Raw genomic sequence first — 19366 nt, 5'->3', positions numbered from 1 at the left:
ATCTATCACATAGTTCTTTTACAAGCATCTTTTCCTCTCTATTAAACATAAAGCTTTTTCAAAAATATTCCAAGCTGTAGTCTTAACTTTCTTCCCTAAGACACCATCAGTAACTTCATAAATTTTTTTTCTAAAATTATTCCAACCACCTTCCACACTGTAAAATTTTAAACTCTAGAGTTTTGTATTCAACTATTCCTGGAGACCTCTCAAATTCTCATCCTGGAGTCTACCAGCATCATAACTTCCCGGGAGGTAGTTACCCTTCCCAAATTTCAGCTTCAAATTAACCCTAGACATACTAGATAATGATCTTTACTTTGAACATCCATAACAGTACTCCTATATACCCTAGTATCTTATATTGATCATGCCAGTCTTCGGTTTACTATAAAATAATCAATAAGGTTTGCTGTCCAACAATCACGTGAATAAAATGTCAACTTATGCGACATTTATGACCAAATACTGTATTGGTTATAACTAGATTTTTATACCTACAAAATTACAAAAGTCTGTAGCCGTTACTGTTTTCTTTTCTTACACCAAATTTACCTAGACTAGGATACCATCTATCCCTGTTTTTTCCGACCTGGGTGTTAAAATCTCTTAGAAAAAAACCATATTTCTACCTGGGACCATGTCTATTTGCTTCAGCAACTGTAAGTGAAATTCAGCTGAGTCACTAGTATCTTCGTTAGTCGGTTCAACAGGGGCAAATACTACTATAAGTGAACTTCTTAGTCATAAAGTGAGCAATTAGTATTCTGTTATTAATACCATCCCATCCTAAACAAGACTTAGCACCTTCCTCATTCATCAAGAGCTATACTCCCTGTCTTTGTACCCCATCCTTCCCGCACGAGTAAGCAAATTCTACATCACCTAATTTCATTCTTCCTACCCCTGGGATATGAGCTTCTAAAAACCCTAATATCCATTTCGTCTGAATTCATCAGTCAAAAGATTGGTACGATAGTTATTTTTTAACGTCGTAACATTCCAAGTTCCGAATTTCATGTTTTTTAAATCATTGAAATTATTTTGGTCTCAGGAAAGGCAGTGATCTCGGATACCAGTGCAGGACAGGGATCAACATATCTTCTCAAGTCTACAATAAAGCGCTTAAGCCGGCTTAGAGCCGGGCAGCAAGAAGTCCCTGGGACCTCCAGTATCGATGGAGACTTTGCACAATCCTGGACCCATCTTGGTCGCAACATGATTTTCAGCACTTGGCAATGCTCTTCTATGAACAAGAGCAGAAATCTCGCGCAGACAGTCCCAAGCTTATTACCTCCGATTCATTATATATTCATACCTACAAATAGTATGCTACAAAAGGGAGGCAATCCATAGTTGATAAATTAGATAGGAAGAGGTTTTCCAGCCCAAAACTCCAATAAAAACAGACCAAGCCCAGAAGAATGATCCATCAACCAGGATCCCGTGCGAATGCTGTGTTGTTTACTGTGCTATAATTTCCTCGAAGGGTACCACTCCTCAAGTTGGTATATAGTTGTCATCAAGGTCTACAGTCTTGCAAGTACCCCGAAAGGGTTGGGGGAGTGTACACTGGAGGGGCCTTCTTCCTCCTTCACATGTATTTATTGCCCCGGGATTGGGTGCCCGAGTTTCTACTATGGAACCCCAGGGACCATAATAGATCTCTGTCAGAAAAGGAGTCAATGCAAATTTTTGTCTTGTTCTAACACCTGTTTTGTATCCTCAAGAGCATTGTCTCTCTTTTTGTATTTTATATCGCATTAATGCCACTCTTCGTGTGGTGTTCATATCCTTAATATTCGTAACACCGTTCTCTAAATTCTACAGGATGATATGTGAAGCTCGGAATAACATGTGAAGTTACTCGTACCAGATTTTTCTCCAAAATAAAATTATTAAATTTATTTGGTCCCACAAGTCAAAAGTCTTCAAAACTCTCACCTTTATGATATTTTGGTTGCATCCTTTTTTTTTGTAACATATTGCCCTATTCATTCTACAATTTATTAAGTCACCACAATAATCTTACCTGTAGTTACAATAGTGCAAATTTTTTAGTTACGTCGGTCGAGGGTATAAATCAATCCAAAGATTCCCCTTAGCTACACCTCCAATCCATTTGTCGACCAAGTACAAAAGGAGGTTTACTGATGCTCAGTAATGTCAAATTTCTTTCAGGAATTGGCTACGGTCAGGCGTTTGCCACCTGGTGTGTTGTAACCTATTATACTAGCTTAATGGCGCTAGTATCTTTTTATTTTATTGCCTCATTCCAAAGTCCACTGCCCTGGACCTATTGTGACCCAGTTTGGGCGGATGAGAAATGTGTTGACTCAACAATGAACCTAACGAATTCGTCAATATTTGGAAAATCGGAGAGTCCTTCTGACCAATATTTTAGGTAAGCAATTTTCTATTTTTTTCCTTTTTAATATTTTACCATTTATCTCTATTTATATTTAACGATAAGATACTGGAAATCGTGTATAAAAATGGGATTGCAGAAAATAGACTGATGTAATTGACCTGGCTATCATTTATGCACGTAGGAATAGCGGCAAAAATATCCAATATGATTAGCTAGAAATGACTATTGTTATTAAATAGTATAGGATTTTGTGGTTAAGGAGGAACTGCTTGAGCAACGTTGCATCATCGTTGCAGCAGTAGCTGCAACATAGTAAAGAGCGAACCACAGCCCACAGTAACCAAAAGTTGGAAACACTGAACAAGGAATGGTAACTATTGTTTCGGTTAATCTTAAGAGTAAAAGTTTATTGCGGAAATAAATTTATAGTGGTTTTAAAAAAACCCGAAAACCCTCAAAATGGCATCAGATCGAAATATAACCATAAAACCAAATCATAGAAATAAGTATTGTGAAAACTTTTTATAGTATAATTACAGTCCTCTACCTTCAACACCAAGAAAAATCATTTTTTGCATGGGTAACACTGTTACGTTTCCTTTTTATTTTTACCACGTTTTACTTGCTAATTCTTTCTGTCTTTTACCAAGATTTGAGATGCTTATTTTAACCCTAATCTTTCATTCGATTTGGCTAAAACTGAGTATACAGTTTTACTTTACCTAACATTTTAATATCTTGATACTTTTGAATCTCAAAATGCTTATGATTAATCATACAATTTAAAACTAAAAATTTAGTGAAAACTGTAGCTCAAGCCTACCTTTGCCACTATGGATGTGGGTGTTTCTAATAGACAACATTCTCAAGCCCAAGTATTCATTGGACAAGCAATTCTTGCCTTTAAGCTATTTTTAATAAACAAAGTTTTTTGGGAAAGCAAAAATTGAAGTTGAAACTTAAAACGAACATAAATTTTTGCTTCACAATCTATGTTTTACATCGATAAAACTAGTGCAAATAAACCAACTGATAATATTTCCCTATGTTTTGTAATTATAGAAAACTAGCGCTTTACTGAAAACATCAAAATGCCGGTATAAAAGACAAGAATATTGATTTATAAGTCAAAATGACTGCAAGAGAGAGATGATACTGATCTCTTTACTACCATTCTTGGAAAATAACTAGTAGTTTATAAACAGTTACGGAATTCCTGTGTTGTTTTAAAATCCCTTTTCTGTGAAAAGTCGGCGCAGCTGCAAAGTGCACCTGGCTCTTTGACGATAAAGCATATCAGTCTGGTTTTTGTTAATACTAAAAAAATCGCTCAGGTTTTTTTTTGCACCTCTAAGCCTAGGCCTAGTTTACCTATGCGTTAATCTTGGCCTGTCTATAGCGCTGTTAATAGTCCTACACCAGCTGTGATAAAAGTAACTCTCAGTATACAATTAAAATTACCTTAAAACTTAAGAATGTTTATTTAACTAGTTTTTTATCGATATATGTTAGATATATATATATTTTAGAATTTTTTTTAAGGCCGTGATTAAGTGAACTTGAAAACATCGAGGTTTAAAATTTAAGTTAGGGTAACCTTCTGTCTCTCAATTCTCTAGGTACCGTCAATTATCAAAAACCTTACAAATGACACTTATTCATTGGCGAAAATAGCAGGTTAGTTATACCAGCTTGTCAATTGGCCTCTAGGGCGATCTGAAACGATTCTTTCTGGCAAAAACTTGTAAAAATCTCAGGTAGCTGAAAATATTCTATGGGACTGTTCGAAAACAGGAAAATATATCGAAAATGGTTGCAATCATCTTACAGGTCTTCTGCTCGTGATAGTACCGATTTTGTTCTAAAGGCAATATCCTTCATAGAGTACACTTGTGTAAAAGAGCTTGACATTTTCTAAGATTTCTAAACAATTAGAGGAAATAGAGCAAAATCTTAGCAAACATTTTGCAACATCTTCAAGAAGCTACGACCTGATATTAAAAGCGGTATCTTCCACCAATGAATACTTGAGTACTTTTTAAATAAAATTTTCAATTTTAACATGGGATTTTCGATTTCCATCAGTTCACTTAATCACGGCCTTAAGTTTCAACATAGCTCTTTACTTCCCTGAAAAAACTTAACATCTCGTTAAATATAGTCAAAATATTCGTTTTGTTTTAGTCTTTATCTTTTCCTTCTAAAGTATCAACAACTATTTAGCTACTACTGAACTTTTTCTGATACTGGTTACATCTTATTAGACGAAATGTTCTACAACAGATTGAAAATATCGACGATGGAATTGGAGCCCCTGAATGGAGGCTGACAGTTTGCCTATTATTCTCATGGACAGTCATATTCCTCATACTTGCTAAGGTATGTTTTCTTTCTTGAACTTTTTGAATTCAAGCTGACAAGCGTGTCAATTATAGTTGTCAATATTTTTGTATGCAACTTTTAGTTTTTACTGTTTTCTACTAGGGATTTGCTTGGGGAAAGTTAGATCGTTTTTTTCTGAGAGTGGACAATACAGTAAGAAGTGCCTAGTCAAATTTTTTCGGTAGAACTTACGTTTTCATTTATTTTTTCTTCCATAAATTGAAAATATTACTTTTTCATATTTACTTATTAAGACGCAGAATTCTATGTCTGTGGTTTGCTCTCAGAAATTTTATTTGAAAAAATTGAATGGTTTTGATTTCTGTAAAAATGAACAAATTCAGAAGTCAGGGCTTTTTCTGGTAAATATAACGTTTTCCTTGGAATAACTAATATGCCAAAGGGTTATGGTAATTCTCAAAATGTCCTGCTTCCTGACTTTCGTCAAAATTAGTCAAAATTAGATTTAGTCAAAACTAATCCCAAATTCTTAGGAGTTTATGGGAAATGCCTTTTCTAGCGAAGCGTTCTTTTAGCGAACAATGTAGCTCGTCTGAACAACAAATATAAATATAAGCATTTCAAACATAAAATAAGCTTTAAATATAAACAACTGACATAAAACAAGCTTAGTTACTCTTTCCATGATAGTAGTGGTAGCCTGTTAGAAAAGCACTGAATAACCATATTGTTGCTCAGAAAAACTACTATTTTGTTCTTATTGAAATTGTGCAATATTGTAGATACGGCCTATATGCTTAAGATTGAGGACACCTGCTTCATTGATGTTCCTAAAATTCAGTTCCTTGAAGATATTAAATAAAAAAAAGTTTTTTAACTAAAAGTAAGGAGCAACATTAAAACGAATAAAAATTACTCCGTATATGAAAGGGGCTGTCCCCTCCTCAACGCTCCGTTCTTTACGCTAATATATTTAAATATATTTAAAATCAGCATTAAAATGCAATCTTTTTGATGTAGCTATTGGTATCAAAATTGTGTTTCTTATAGTTTCGGTTACTATTGAGCCGGGTCGCTCCTTACTACAGTTCGCTACCACGAACTCTTTGATTTTAACACTAAGTTCTCTCTACAGGGCGTGTCTTCATCGGGAAAAGCTGCTTACTTTACTGCTCTGTTCCCATACGTTGTCCTACTATGTCTCCTGGTCCGAGGTGTGACTTTACCTGGGGCTTATGAAGGAATTATGTTCTATATTACGCCTCAATGGGACAAAATTTTGGAGGCCAAAGTCTGGTATGCAGCCGTGACCCAGTGCTTCTTTTCACTTTCCGTCAGCTTTGGACCGATCGTTATGTTCTCGAGTTACAACAACTTCAAGCGCCCTATTTACAGGTATGTAGTGGATACACAACTATATTTTATTTCTTCAGGCTCGTATAGTTTTTTACATTAAAATTTTCTTCTTTAGTCCACCTCGTTATCTTTGTTTTTCCGGCAAGATTTTTGGCACTTATCGTAAAGATCTTCAACTGTAAGCTTTGGAGACTAATTCCCAAATGATCGAACCTCTTCTCAAAGGAGCGTAAAAACAACACTCTGGGAACTGATCCAGTATGTAGTTTTCTCCGCGTTGAGACAACTTATTCCTTCATAAAACAACTACCCTAATGGCAATGCCGCGGAACACGTGCGTCAGTTCAAAGTAAAATTAAAAGATTATTTTTCAGGGACATGACTGTTGAACTTTATTATAGTTGAGTAAGAGAGGTGAAAATGGGCAGGAGTGGAGGGGGGGGAGGTGAGCATTGATAAGTGTTTAAGACTGGATTTGTTATAATTTTTATTTGATAGATCAATTATGTAATTTAACAGATGAAAAGTTATTTGGACGTTTCCGGCGCTAAAAAGGCTCATAAGTTTTTTCTCCAGCGCGAAAGCGTGGAAAAAAAAATACCGAACCGGACCATGAATGAAGATGATTAGTACAACATGGGTTTTAACGACTTCCTCTAGCTGCCTCAAAGCAGAAATGACTTACAAAGTTTTTCTGGAGTAATGAAGAGTCACATTAGTGATTATAAAAACCGACTGGGTCATTTCAACATTCTTTTGATTCTTCTTTGGTAGTTTTTGGAATTTTATAAAAATTGTTGTCCTTATGAGACACTGTTATAGAGAAGCAAGTATAGCCATGTAATTCTTTCTCCCTATAGCAAAAAAGAAAAAAAAATCAGATCTTATGCATATAATAAGAAATTGCTCAAATCCCTTCAATTAAATTTTTTTGGATGAATCTTTTCTCATTACCAATATTATTCAACTCTTTTTATATAAAATAATATTTATTAAATCCGACATTTACCTAGTATATACAAAATACTCCTTAATATTAAATATGATAGTTTAAACAAATATTCGCGGCATCAAGTCTTTGAATTGTACCAGATTATTTTCCGATTTTTGTATCAAGATAATTTTTCCTGGAGTGATCAGAAGTCAAACAATTTTTTTTATTTTTGTAATCAATATTCACGTCCTTCAGTGTTGCTTCAGTTTCAAAATCCATTTTACAGTTTTATTTAATGGACGATTTTGATTTACGATGTACAGTTAGGTGGATCATGGACGATGTACTTAATATTGATAAAATTACATTTCCAAAGCTGAATTCATGAATTTAAATGTATCAAACAAAATTTGTAGGATGCACGCTTGACTCCCTGTAACTTCAAAGAACAATATTTACTAGTAAATGACCTGGGAAATTCTTAGACAGGGCTCTTGTAAAAAAAGAGATTAGGTGTTGAGAATAACCAGAGTTGACTATATTGAAATCAGTTTATGCCCATAGATTTATTTGTGCTATTTGTGCTAAGATTTGTGCTAAAAAGCAATATTTTTTTCCAGGGACTCCCTCATCATCACTTTTATGGACACAGGGACTAGTTTGCTGGCAGGTGTGACAATCTTTGCTATTCTTGGCCATTTGGCACACGAATTGGATGTTGATATTACAAAAGTTGTAAAAGGTGGAACAGGTCTTGCTTTTATTTCGTATCCTGATGCAATAGGGAAAACTGATATTGCTCCTCAGGTATAATATATTTTTCCCTTTTCTTTCAGTTTGTTACTCACTTGCTCAAGGTCCCTTGAGCCGAGTTGTTTCCCAGCATCCTATGGGTCATGCATGGCATAGAAATTACATAATACATAGCATATATGTTTCTGGTGCATCTCTGAGCACTGTCAGGTCAATAAAGACCTGACCACTGCTTACGGTAAACAAAAATTAAAATATTATTTTCGAAAAAAAAGAAAATTTTGCCAAATTTTTGGAATTCTTCCCCACAAAATTTAGAAGAAAAGGGTGAAATTTGATTCTGGAACTTCGGTAATACTTAAGCATTCCCTAATATTAAAAGCTCATTGCCTGCAGAATAAGAAATGATAAGCTATAAGGCCCTCAATACTCTTCCACTTGCCATAATATCGATAAAACTTTGTGCTCAATTCAAATTTTCTCACAACCGAAGCAAAAGAAAGAAGAAATTTTATTTTCACAACTGAGAAGTCATTAAGACCATATGAAAATGACAGATTGACGCATAGGACAATTCATTGGTATCATCAGTTATATTATTAATAGCTAGTAATGTGAACTTTTAACTGGAAAAGCAACTCCGTTTACATAAAGCAGAGAACAAACAAATGTGACATAAGCTCAAAAAATCTTATATTTATCCTATATTACATAGTTTTTCAATCTATAATGTGAATTCTTTTGTTTAATCGTTAATTTTAACCTTAGCCAGACAATCCTATTAGAAAAACCACCATTAGAGCGATCTATTTGAAAATGCTTCACACCCATAAGGATGCATAAGCTTGGAACAAAAATATAATAAATTTTGCCGCAAAAAGTGTCTTAAAAATCTCTCCATGAAGCAAATAATATGAAATTGGCCTTAATGGCAGGATGATAATGTTTACTCTCAATAAAGGACTGAAAGCAAAAACCTGATTCTAAAAGCTTGAAAACACGATTTCTATTTTACAAAATCGCCGCTGGCCTGAACACTTCATTTTTTTTCAATCATACCGCTTTACAATCACTTAAATAGTAATCATAAATTCACTCTGTTTAAGAAATAACACACATTGCCGTTCTGACTTGTAATTGTCTTGGGGATAAAGAGCAGAGACCGGAAATGTTTTTGTTTCAAAAACAAAATCACTCTTCTGACAACAATGTATTTTTTGGGAAGTCAAAAATTGTGATTATTCTATTCATAGAAGGGAGGAGAAGACCATATACTTCTATTGCCATCTTCTGTGCACCCTTTTGGAAAATTTAAACAACATACTAGGAAACTTCTCATTTTTATGGGAAAATGTTAAAGAGAAAAGTTAAAGCTAAATATCCATAAATTCAAGAAAATGCTATTGAACCATTAGCTTATTTGTTATAAAGTCTTGTGTTTTAATTTCTCTCTTTTTATGTCCATTTTTTACCAACTTTTACTCTGCTTTCAGGTATTTGCTCTTTCCTTTTTCTTGATGTTGTTTACACTTGGAGTAGGCAGTGCAAGCTCATTGGCTGGATGTGTCATCACCGTTATTAATGATGACTTTCCTCAGTGGAAAAAGTGGAAAATTACTGCTGTTGTTTCAGTTATTGGTTTCGCCTGTGGACTTGTTTATGTCACACCGGTGAGTTTAATAGACCTCTTTCTGTTTAGAATAAATAAACAAACACAACCAACAGAATTCACATTTGTTAAATCTGGACACACTCTCTCAGGGCAGTGCACCCTCTCTTAACCTGAGGTTAACATTCCCTATAACTACTAAAAAATAAAAAAAAATTATAACGAAAAAAAATAAGTGGATAGACACTCATAGAAGACTTAGTAAGACAAGATGCCAGGACTGTACGAGGGGAGGGGGTAAGGTCAGATTATGAGTCCCTAGCCCTGAAATGCAAAGGAATTGTACAATCACTTTTTAATTGTATAGTAGCTAAGAAATAAAACAATAGACGACTATAGTTCCATGGATGGTATAGAATTAAATATAACCGACGCATAGAAACATGCTAACAAAAAATGTATGATGTATAATTGAGAATTCAAAGGGATTGTAACACAAATAGGATTGAAACGTTATTCCTCGATGAGGTTATAATGTTATTATATCCTGCTGTCTATATTTTGATGTTGTTCAGTTGTGTTTTTCATTCCAACCAGTTTGTGATGTTGTGTGCAATGGTTTCAAATTCGTGTATTCTGCCAATCTACCAAGACCACTGTTTGGCTGCGATGATTTTGAAATCGCAAATAGGAAGTCTTGTCTTTTTCAAAACAGTAAGAAAAAAACACATTTGAAACAAAAGTACCTCGCCCTTGAAAGGCTTGCACTTGTCCTTGCAGGAAGAAATCCTGGAATATGTTCGGATACATTTCAAATGTAAAACATAATCCAAAGTTAATTTACATTGAATTACTTACATTTTAATTTGTATTTTATACACCAAAATTGTAAAAGCATTTGCAGTTAACCTAACAATGACTAAAAACTGTACTTGTCTAAATTCCGGTCTGAAGGATTTCGTGTAGTGGTTTAAAAGAAGATTCTACACCGGTACGCAAACAGATAGAAAGATACGTAATTCAATTTAGCCCATCATCAAAACAACAAGATGGTGGAGTAAAGAAAGGAAAAGACGAAAGCAATACTTAAACAGTAAACGGTTAGATTATATTCACTATATTAACTCGTAAATCGTATGTTGCGTGTAACGGAAGAGAGTCAGAAAGGTGGTCAAGGATAAATGTTCTAGCATTAATTCCTGCTCTGTCCCAACTTCTAAGGGATAAGAAATTTGGTAATTATTCAAAAGAGACTCTCTCGAATAGCAGTATTCGTATCAAAACTTCAAATATATGTATCGTGGATCTAATTTTTTTTTTCTGTTTCTGTGAACCGCTCTCCGAGTCGAGAAAGATGAAGGACATGTGGTAATGTGACTGTCCTATATAGCCTTACCAAAATTTCCCGATTCTCGGGGCTAGATTAGCATAGCTCATTCGCAGGTTGGATAAAATTTTATCAAGGCAAAGAGTTCTTGTAGTGTTTTTTATCTCGACCGTACAGAAGACCTAAACATTTAATAAGAAAATCTATGCAATAGCAGAAGACAGATCGTACTAGTGCATCTTGTCGCATTGAGTTTAAAATGCAATTCGTTGGTAATTTTTTACATCTTAAAAGGGTATTAGAAATTCCAATTTTCCATAAAATGAGCCTAATCTAAACACTCAGTTTTATTTTGAATGTGATTGAAGATTATTTAAATATATAATATGTAAACAATTCATAATTAAACCCTTTTATAACACTTTTTTTAAATATTCTAGCCTAACCCCCTAAAATAATTTACTTTCTAGGGTGGGCAGTACATTTTAGATCTCGTGGACTATTTTGGAGGAGGATTCATTATTTTCGTCATGGCTATTTTGCAAACTTTTGCTGTCTCATGGATTTATGGTAAGCATATTTTCGTTAATTTGTACCGCAACAAGTTCATTCAAGACTAAAGAAGTTTTATAAGCATAACTTATCCATTTTGACTGAGAATTAAAGAACACTATTCTTCAAATTCTTGAGATGTTGAGCACAAGGGATACGAGAATCTGATAAAAAGGAAACTCAACTTGTTTTTTTATCTCCAAGAAAAAAATAACGCCATTCAAACAAAAGTGTTAACCGACATTATGAACCATCAAATTATAAGACTTAAATAAAATATTAGAGGCTGATTATCCTTGCCCTACCTACTTTAAAATTCCATTTAACAGCTCAAAAACAAGAAGTTCGATAAGTTCTTATTTACATGAAAGCAAATTTCTACCTGAGAAGAATGTCCCATCCAAAAAATTTCTTTCTAAGAAAAATTGGTCATTAGCTTAAAACTATATTGAAAAAAGGATAATAAAATAAACTTTTTTTAAGATACTTTTGCAGATTGGTACCTCCTATTACTGGTGCTAGTAGTACCTAGTCCCTATCACATCCTCGATAAAGTGACACAGATTTAATTCTATCATTTTCCCTTTTTTCTTTGCCTCAGCTGTTTCATATTAATTTATTTCCCAAAAAATCAAAGAGTATATAAAACATACTAATGAAATAGCCAGAAAAAAATTCACAAATGAAATTAAGCATTGATTAATAACAAGCTTAATAAAATATCTAAATAAAATGCGTGAAAAAAGAAACAAGATACCAAATATTATTTGAATTCTGTAAAAAAAGGGAAAAAATTCATGCATAAAGAGAAATTGTTTAGACCTGCGATTGAAATTCCATTTTAATACTAGCTATATGCAATGGCTCCTTAATTTTAAGTTTCCAGTATTAACTCCAATTCCCCGTAAATTGGAGATGATCGAAAATCATAAGTTCTAGTGCCCTTTTTAAGTGACGAAAAATATTGGAGTGCAGCTAGCCCCCCTCCCACTCCCACGCACCTTTTTTCCCAAAGTTGTCTAATCAAAATTATGAAATAGCCACTTCGCTGAGCATATTCAAAATATCTAATAACTATGTCTTTGAAAACGACTTGACCACCAGGGCCCGGGGGAAGGGCTCGAAGCCATGAATTTTGCTCATTGTTTACATATAGTATTGGCTATCGGATAGATTCTGAGGGGGTTGATGGAGGGTGCTACTAGGGAGGGTCTTTCCATCGAATGAGTTTCCTTGGGGGGAAAGAATTTTCAATGGAGGGGGAGTTGAACTTCCTAGTATTATCTAAAAAACAATCAGAACTTTAATTAAAAAAACAAACAAGTATTTTCAACAGAAAATAAGGAGCTACATTGAAACCTAAAACAAACAGAAATCATTACATACATAAGGGGTTTTCCTCAATATCTTGCTCTTTACGTTAAAGGGTTTAGTAGAACATTGTAAAAGCTTATTATTCTATATAAACGGGCCTTGTGTTTCAGGAGTCATTCTTAAATAATTGGAACAACAAAAAGTCAAACTTTAGTGTAAGGAGTGAGGTGTTGAGGAGGGGACAATCCCTTCATATAAGTAACAAATTCTGTTTATTTTAAGTTATAATGTTGCTCTTACTTCAGTTAAAACAAATGTTTTGGCTTGACTTCTTTTAAACATAATGAAAAGATAAGTAATTGTAGCAATCATGCTCCTGGTACTGACAATTCGTGTTTTTTCTGATAGAACAATTGAAAAAGTCAAGTATTGAACAATGTAAGGGTCAACATCTTTTGGACATTTCATACATTTCTATGGTCTTGATTCACATTTTATTTTTCTCTTAGTGAAGCACCAAATTCTATCAAAAATTTTTACAATTTCTTAAATCATCAAATTTTCTCAGGCTCGTATCTTTTGATGAGAAAGACTGCATTAAATAGATTTAACTCCGTTTTTTAGGCTTTCGTTTCTATTGAGCCGGGTCGCTACTTACTGCAGTTCGTTACCACGAACTGTTTGATTGTAGTTAAATATAGAAGGTTTTAATTTGGTATTACTTTCAGGGTATAAGAAACTCATCAGAGACATCTATTTCATGCTTGGCAATAAGCTGAGTGTATACTGGATTATAGAATGGGGATTTTTTATACCTATTTCGCTGTTCGTCATCTTTGTCTATTCCCTGTTTAACTACGAACCACTGAAGATTGGAGACAACTATATGCCAGCTTCTGCAACAGGTGAGTTAAATTAATTCTACAGCATAAAACACGTGATTAAAAAAAGTTCTTGGCCGACTCAGCTTACCTTCATCCATCTCTTCCATGTAAATTTCGCTGCAGAGTAGATTGCTGAGAGGGTGTGACTGATCTTTTCCCATTGAAAAAATTCGTCATGTTTTAAAATCAGGATATGCAAAAAAAGAAACTGAACAAAACCAAAAATTAAGTAAAGAGGGGAAACGGCAATAATTTTATCCTTTAATGAAAGATAACAAAATTGTGACTCATATGGCTGTTTGAGCATATAAAGCTGTTTTGGTTACTACTGACCTGCCTAAAACAGAAAACCTCCCTCCCTAAAAAACTTCCCATCCGTTAGTTTAGATGTCATCTGATATTTGTCTAAAAATAATAATAACTCATCAACTGCTTTATTTTCTAGCTGTGCAGTTTAAAAACAGATTTAATCCGAGCAATGAAATTCTCAGCATTAACCACAAAATTGTGGTTCATGTGACAATTTGACCGTATGAAGTTGTTTTTTAATCACTATGGACCTGCCAAAAACAGACATTCCTCCAAAAGATCTTAGCCCGGTTAGTTTAGATGTCATCTGATATTTGTTGGAAGTTAATATATCATGATAACTGGCTTTATTTTTTATTAGTTGTTTGAATTTTCTAGCTGTACAGTTTAAAAGCAGATTCATTTCGAGCAAGGAAATTCACTATATTCTGCCATTGAACAGTTTTACATTTCCTTTTATCATTATATTACAAAAAATATATATTGTGCGTCAGAAAAAAGCTGAGAGCAAATGCTGTTCTCTGACAGCTTTCAACAGGATCTGGAACACGCTCTCAGGGTTCGTACGAAGCGGCCACTCGTTAGGTATGTTCAAAAATTATGTTAGAGATTTTCTAGCTAGTAAATAATTTTGTTTGTTGTTTTTTTTGTCTCTTTGTTTTTTATTCCGGTTTCCCTTGGAGTTGATGTCTCTTGATTGAGTTGGATATTTAATTGAGTTGGTGAAATCATGTGCTACCCCCTGCCTAGCTTGTTATTTTTTGGAGATTATTAAGGTGGGCGACTCAATTTTGTTTTTTTGATTTTGTTTAAATGTTTTTGTTGTTGGTATTTTTTTCCCTGTTCTTTCCCGGCCATGGAACCTTATGAGGAATATTGTCTTGAAGCAATTTTTTGTTTATGGATTTTATTGTTAAATAAAAAAAGAAAAATGCAGCTAAGTAAGTTCAGGGTTGATTTTTATGCCTTTACTTAAGGCATTTTACCATTCCAGTTTCCAAATGCAATGCATTGCTATGAAACTTCAAAACCGGAATCCAAAACTATAAACGAAGATTTTAAGCATTATTTCACTTTTCAAAACAAATGTAAAACTAAATTCAAAACTGTGAAACACAAAAGCAGTTATATTTTAAGTGAAAATTCTTACATCTGCTAAAGCATCTACCTGATAATATCCACCCTACCATCTGTAGTAATAACGAAACAGAAGTTAATATAATTTTATAATCTAATAGTATTTATATCATAATTTTTATTAATTTATATTAATTATATTAATATATGTTATATTAATATATATTAATATATTATATTAACATATATTATAATAATTATATATTAATTTATATTTACATTTATAATATATTATATATTTATAATATAATATAATAGTATATATAATACAATTTAATAGTTAACAGTTAATATAATTTTTTTTTCAGCTGCTGGTTGGGTTCTCACATTAATCGCTGTTAGTCAAATACCGATTTGGGCTTTTATAGCTGTAAGAAAACAAACAGGAAATACACTATTTGAGGTAAATATTCCAAAGTTTATTGGGTGTTGCGATTTTACTATGCTGGACTTTTTATATTTATAACCACCCTTATCATCTATATAAGATGATATTATCATATACAAACGGCACAGAAATTGTCATGCATGATTGTTGACTGCATAGAATTATTGGTAATTAAATTTGTGAAAAATGTACTACTTTTGGATATCATTAAAGGCAAATAAGAAAAAAATTGTAGAAAGACTAGTTTTACATATTAGTAGCCATCGTATTACTGACAAATCTGAAAAAAAAAACATGGAGACTCAAAGCCCGCTCTAACTAGGAATTTGGAGCTTATTACATTAGAATGCCAGTCTGGCCCTGGGGCCTGGAGCATAATATCTTTAGAAGGATTTTTTTACCCGAATATTCAGCGGCAACTTTTATTTTTACTGTAACTTGGTCTTTCATTACAATGGAATTGACTTTTTTTTTGTATCAAATGACAGCATTTGATTAAGACTAACGTCCAAATGTTCAAAAAGATCATTTACACACAATATAAAAAGCTTACCAATTATAGAACCTTCCGTTAATGGTTTATTAAGATCGGCAAGATTAACATGTGTTTGCCCAAAATGATATCCACGCCATAACGTTTGATCGGCTAATAGTACTTAATCTCATTTGAGCTTTAAAAAGTAAGATTTGTTGTCAAAATATTTGGATTCTTGAATCTTTTGGTTCAAATCTCTTTGCTTTGTACGTTCAAATTCACTAGAAATGGGGGATTATGTATAATAGTGATAAAAGGGTCATTGGGGGACTCGTTATTAATCTTTCTAAGAGTCAATAGAAGTGAAAGAATGAAAATGAAGAAGATTCCCTAAAACTAGCTTGGACTTGACTTTAATTCCCCATTGTCCGCTACTATGTTATATATTAACTGAAAAAAGCTACTGATCTACAAGACTTCTAAATTGTATGTTTTTTTTACGATTGAACATTAAATATTTTTAATCGAAACAGTCCATGATTAAAATTAAACAAATACAGGACATAGGGAGAAAAATAAAGAAAATTTTCACACTAGAAGCAGTATTGTGCAGTGGCGGAGTAAACAAAACAAAGTTTTGATTATTTAAAAAAAACTGAATCTGAAAGTGAAAAGATTAGGAAGTTTAACAATAAGAAAGTAGAGGTGTAAGAATCGAGAAAAAATGAATTAGTGATAAAGTCATTTATCACTAGTCCATATATGACTAAAGTCATATAGACTAGTCCATATATGACTAAAGTCATATAGACTAGTCCATATATGACTAAAGTCATATAGACTAGTCCATATATTACTAGTAAGTATTTCTAAGTCTATGTCATGAAAGGTTTTATCTCTTTTAATAACTTTTCAGAAAATTGGACCTCTTCTCGGACTGGCTATAATACAATCTACAAATTTTATTTTTATTAGAGCATTGATTGGTGAATTGGGGGGAATTAACCAATCCAACCTTCGGCTGATCATAGCATTTTCCTCTGTTAGACGTTTATCCTGATTAATAGTTAATATAAGTAGATTTTTCTTGATATTAATTTATTATATAACTTATTTGATTATCCTATATTTTGTTGTAATTTTATTACAACAAAAGGGTACATACTCCCTCGCCCAAATGAATAATAATGCTAGATTAATTTAATCTTCTCTCTTTAGCTGGACTACCCCCTTCTTGGGATTTTTTATTAAGTGGATATCTCTGGAAATAAATATTGTCTATCACCTGTCTATCAGTCTATTTTTATTTTAAGATTGCTATAAGATCTCTTTTATTCCCCTCAGAGGTAAAGTCTAAGCAAATAGAGATCCTGGGTATTCTATCGATAGGGTTTAATATTTTCTTCCTCTATTCTTTTTATAAAGCTTTAAGTTAATTAAACTACCAGCCTTCAAAGCTGGAAATAAGAGGTTCGTAAGCTTTACTAATTTACACTTAACATAGATGAGGGTATTATCTACATAATTACAGTATCAACGTAATCCTTTTTATCAGGCACCTCATCTCTTCTTATTATATATGAAATGTAAATTTCTCTTTAAGAATCAAAATCTAAATCTAAAATTAAATAGTGATGTTTTTTACTATTTAATAAAGTAGAATTGAGAGAAAGAGTCAAACTGTAGCGTAAAGAGCGGGGCGTTGAAAGGGTACATCCTCTTTCATACACGGAGTAATTTCTGTTCGTTTTAAGTTTTAATGTTGCTCCTTACTTTCAGTTAAAAAACTAGTTTTATTTTATTTAATCCCTGAAAGGCTCAGACTTGTAGTCAAACGAAGCCCAAAACGAATATAAATTTCTTTACAAGCTATTCTCTTATATGAAAATCTTTTTTTAAGTTTATCGGTTTTATGGACTATTTATCTCTTGAGCAACTCGCTTATAAAATGATTAAAAAGTATGAAAACATTGCAAGAAAATTAAAAGCAAAGATTTTAGAAAAAAAGAAATTTTCGGTCCGATTTAATAAATTCAATGCTTGGAATATTTTATTTGTCGTGTCCAAACGAAAGTGTTTTTTTTTTGCACTTTTCGAATTATCAAGTAAATTTTTTAAGTATATTCAGTGAATTATTGAATTATCAGATTATTGGAAGTGATGAAAGACTTATGGCTAATTAAAGCTAATTAATAAAAGAGAGTTATAGCTAATTAAAGAAAAGCTAAGACAGAAAGTCTCTGTAAGATCTAAAGCTGGCTTAATTTTTTCAGAGTTGTATAAAAACGATTAATTTCACTTCGTGATAGTGATCTATTATCCATCCTAGGGCAGAACTAAGGTAGATAGGTTGGTTAGGTTAGAAGGCATAACAGATCTCTAGTTAAACTATGTCCAATAATTGAATATTAACTGCAGTGGAGGAATGGGGGTGATTAAGAAAAGCTTAAAATTCGACTTTAAAACATTACTCACTCTGTCTAGAATTTTTGGAATTAAGAGTTAGGCCCTGTTTTAGAACTTGTATCTACTTTGTTTACTTAGTTTATGTATTATTTCTTCATAATGTAAATTTTAAATATACGAAGATCTAATAGGCCTACTCATATTCTCACAAATAATAAGGATACCCAACCTGTTATGATTTTTTTGTACCATATATTCTTGCAACTATTCCTTTTTTTAGAAACTGAAAAATGCATGCAAGCCAACAAAAGAATGGGGCCCCAAAAACCCAAGTGAACGTCAAGATTGGGTACAACACTGCCAAAAAAATGAGATTGACACGGGCGACAACTCTTTGGACTTTTATTTCTATCAACGATGGTATCAATGGAATCAAAGACACTACGTAGTTAACGAATAAAGATGGGCACTTATATGGCTTATTTCTTTTTTTTAACAGTATCTTATGTAAAAAATTGAGCTGAATTGTGAATGTTTTATTTCCTAATTTTCTTTGTTTTTACTTTGTAAGAAATTTAGTCTTTAAATTTAGTTTCCATCACGTCAGATGTATTTATTTCGCTTTAGTATGTATATTTATCTTTTTCAATATACTGATTCTTTTAATTTTGTGTTGCATAATCCTAGCTTAGTCTATTGATGAAAGTATATATGGTAAAATATAAATCCTATGCAAGAAGTTTGTCCAAAATCAAAATATCTTATACCCGTGGTTTGTACTTTTTCTCTGGCGCTGAAGACCGCCTACCCGCATATGGAATTCAGTAACACCACAAAAGTTGTGCATGCCTCTCAAACAGTTCGTTGTAACGAACTGTAAGTAAGGAGCGATGTGGCTGAATAGTAACAGATATTCTAAGAAAAAGAGTCTTGATGACAATAGATACATCAAAAGAACCAAACATTCACGCTTCTTTAAAATATTTAAAGTTCATCAAATTTAATGTTTACCCATCAAAAGTTACGAGCCTGAGAATATTTGACCAATTTTAGACAAAGGAAGGAAACACGCCCAAAACATCAAGTGACCTTAATGGAAATCACTCCATCAGATTCAATATACAGAGAACCCTAGTATAGAGTTTTCAAGCTCCTACGTACAAAAATGTGGAAGGTTGCATTGTTTGCCAGAAAGAACACCACGGATG

General features: G+C 33.0%; 1 protein-coding gene across 3 annotated transcripts in view; it reads left to right on the top strand.

Moving 5' to 3' along the window:
* The window catches only part of LOC136039845 (sodium-dependent nutrient amino acid transporter 1-like), a 33027-nt gene extending 14211 nt beyond the window's left edge, over positions 1–18816 (top strand). For all 3 annotated transcript variants that reach the window (XM_065723770.1, XM_065723769.1, XM_065723771.1), the window contains 9 exons: positions 2182–2404; positions 4636–4750; positions 5850–6109; positions 7625–7811; positions 9251–9427; positions 11164–11263; positions 13288–13464; positions 15198–15292; positions 18439–18816. In XM_065723770.1, the coding sequence (XP_065579842.1) occupies positions 2182–2404; positions 4636–4750; positions 5850–6109; positions 7625–7811; positions 9251–9427; positions 11164–11263; positions 13288–13464; positions 15198–15292; positions 18439–18618 (1514 nt within the window). In that variant the 3' untranslated portion in view covers positions 18619–18816. The remainder of the gene's footprint in view (positions 1–2181; positions 2405–4635; positions 4751–5849; positions 6110–7624; positions 7812–9250; positions 9428–11163; positions 11264–13287; positions 13465–15197; positions 15293–18438) is intronic.
* Positions 18817–19366: the final 550 nt, after the last annotated feature.

The sequence above is a fragment of the Artemia franciscana genome, chromosome 20 (assembly GCF_032884065.1).
Source record: "Artemia franciscana chromosome 20, ASM3288406v1, whole genome shotgun sequence".
Taxonomy (NCBI): Eukaryota; Metazoa; Arthropoda; class Branchiopoda; order Anostraca; family Artemiidae; genus Artemia; species Artemia franciscana.
The sequence above is the reverse complement of the archived record's forward strand: the minus strand, read 5'-3'. Positions and strand labels throughout refer to the sequence as shown.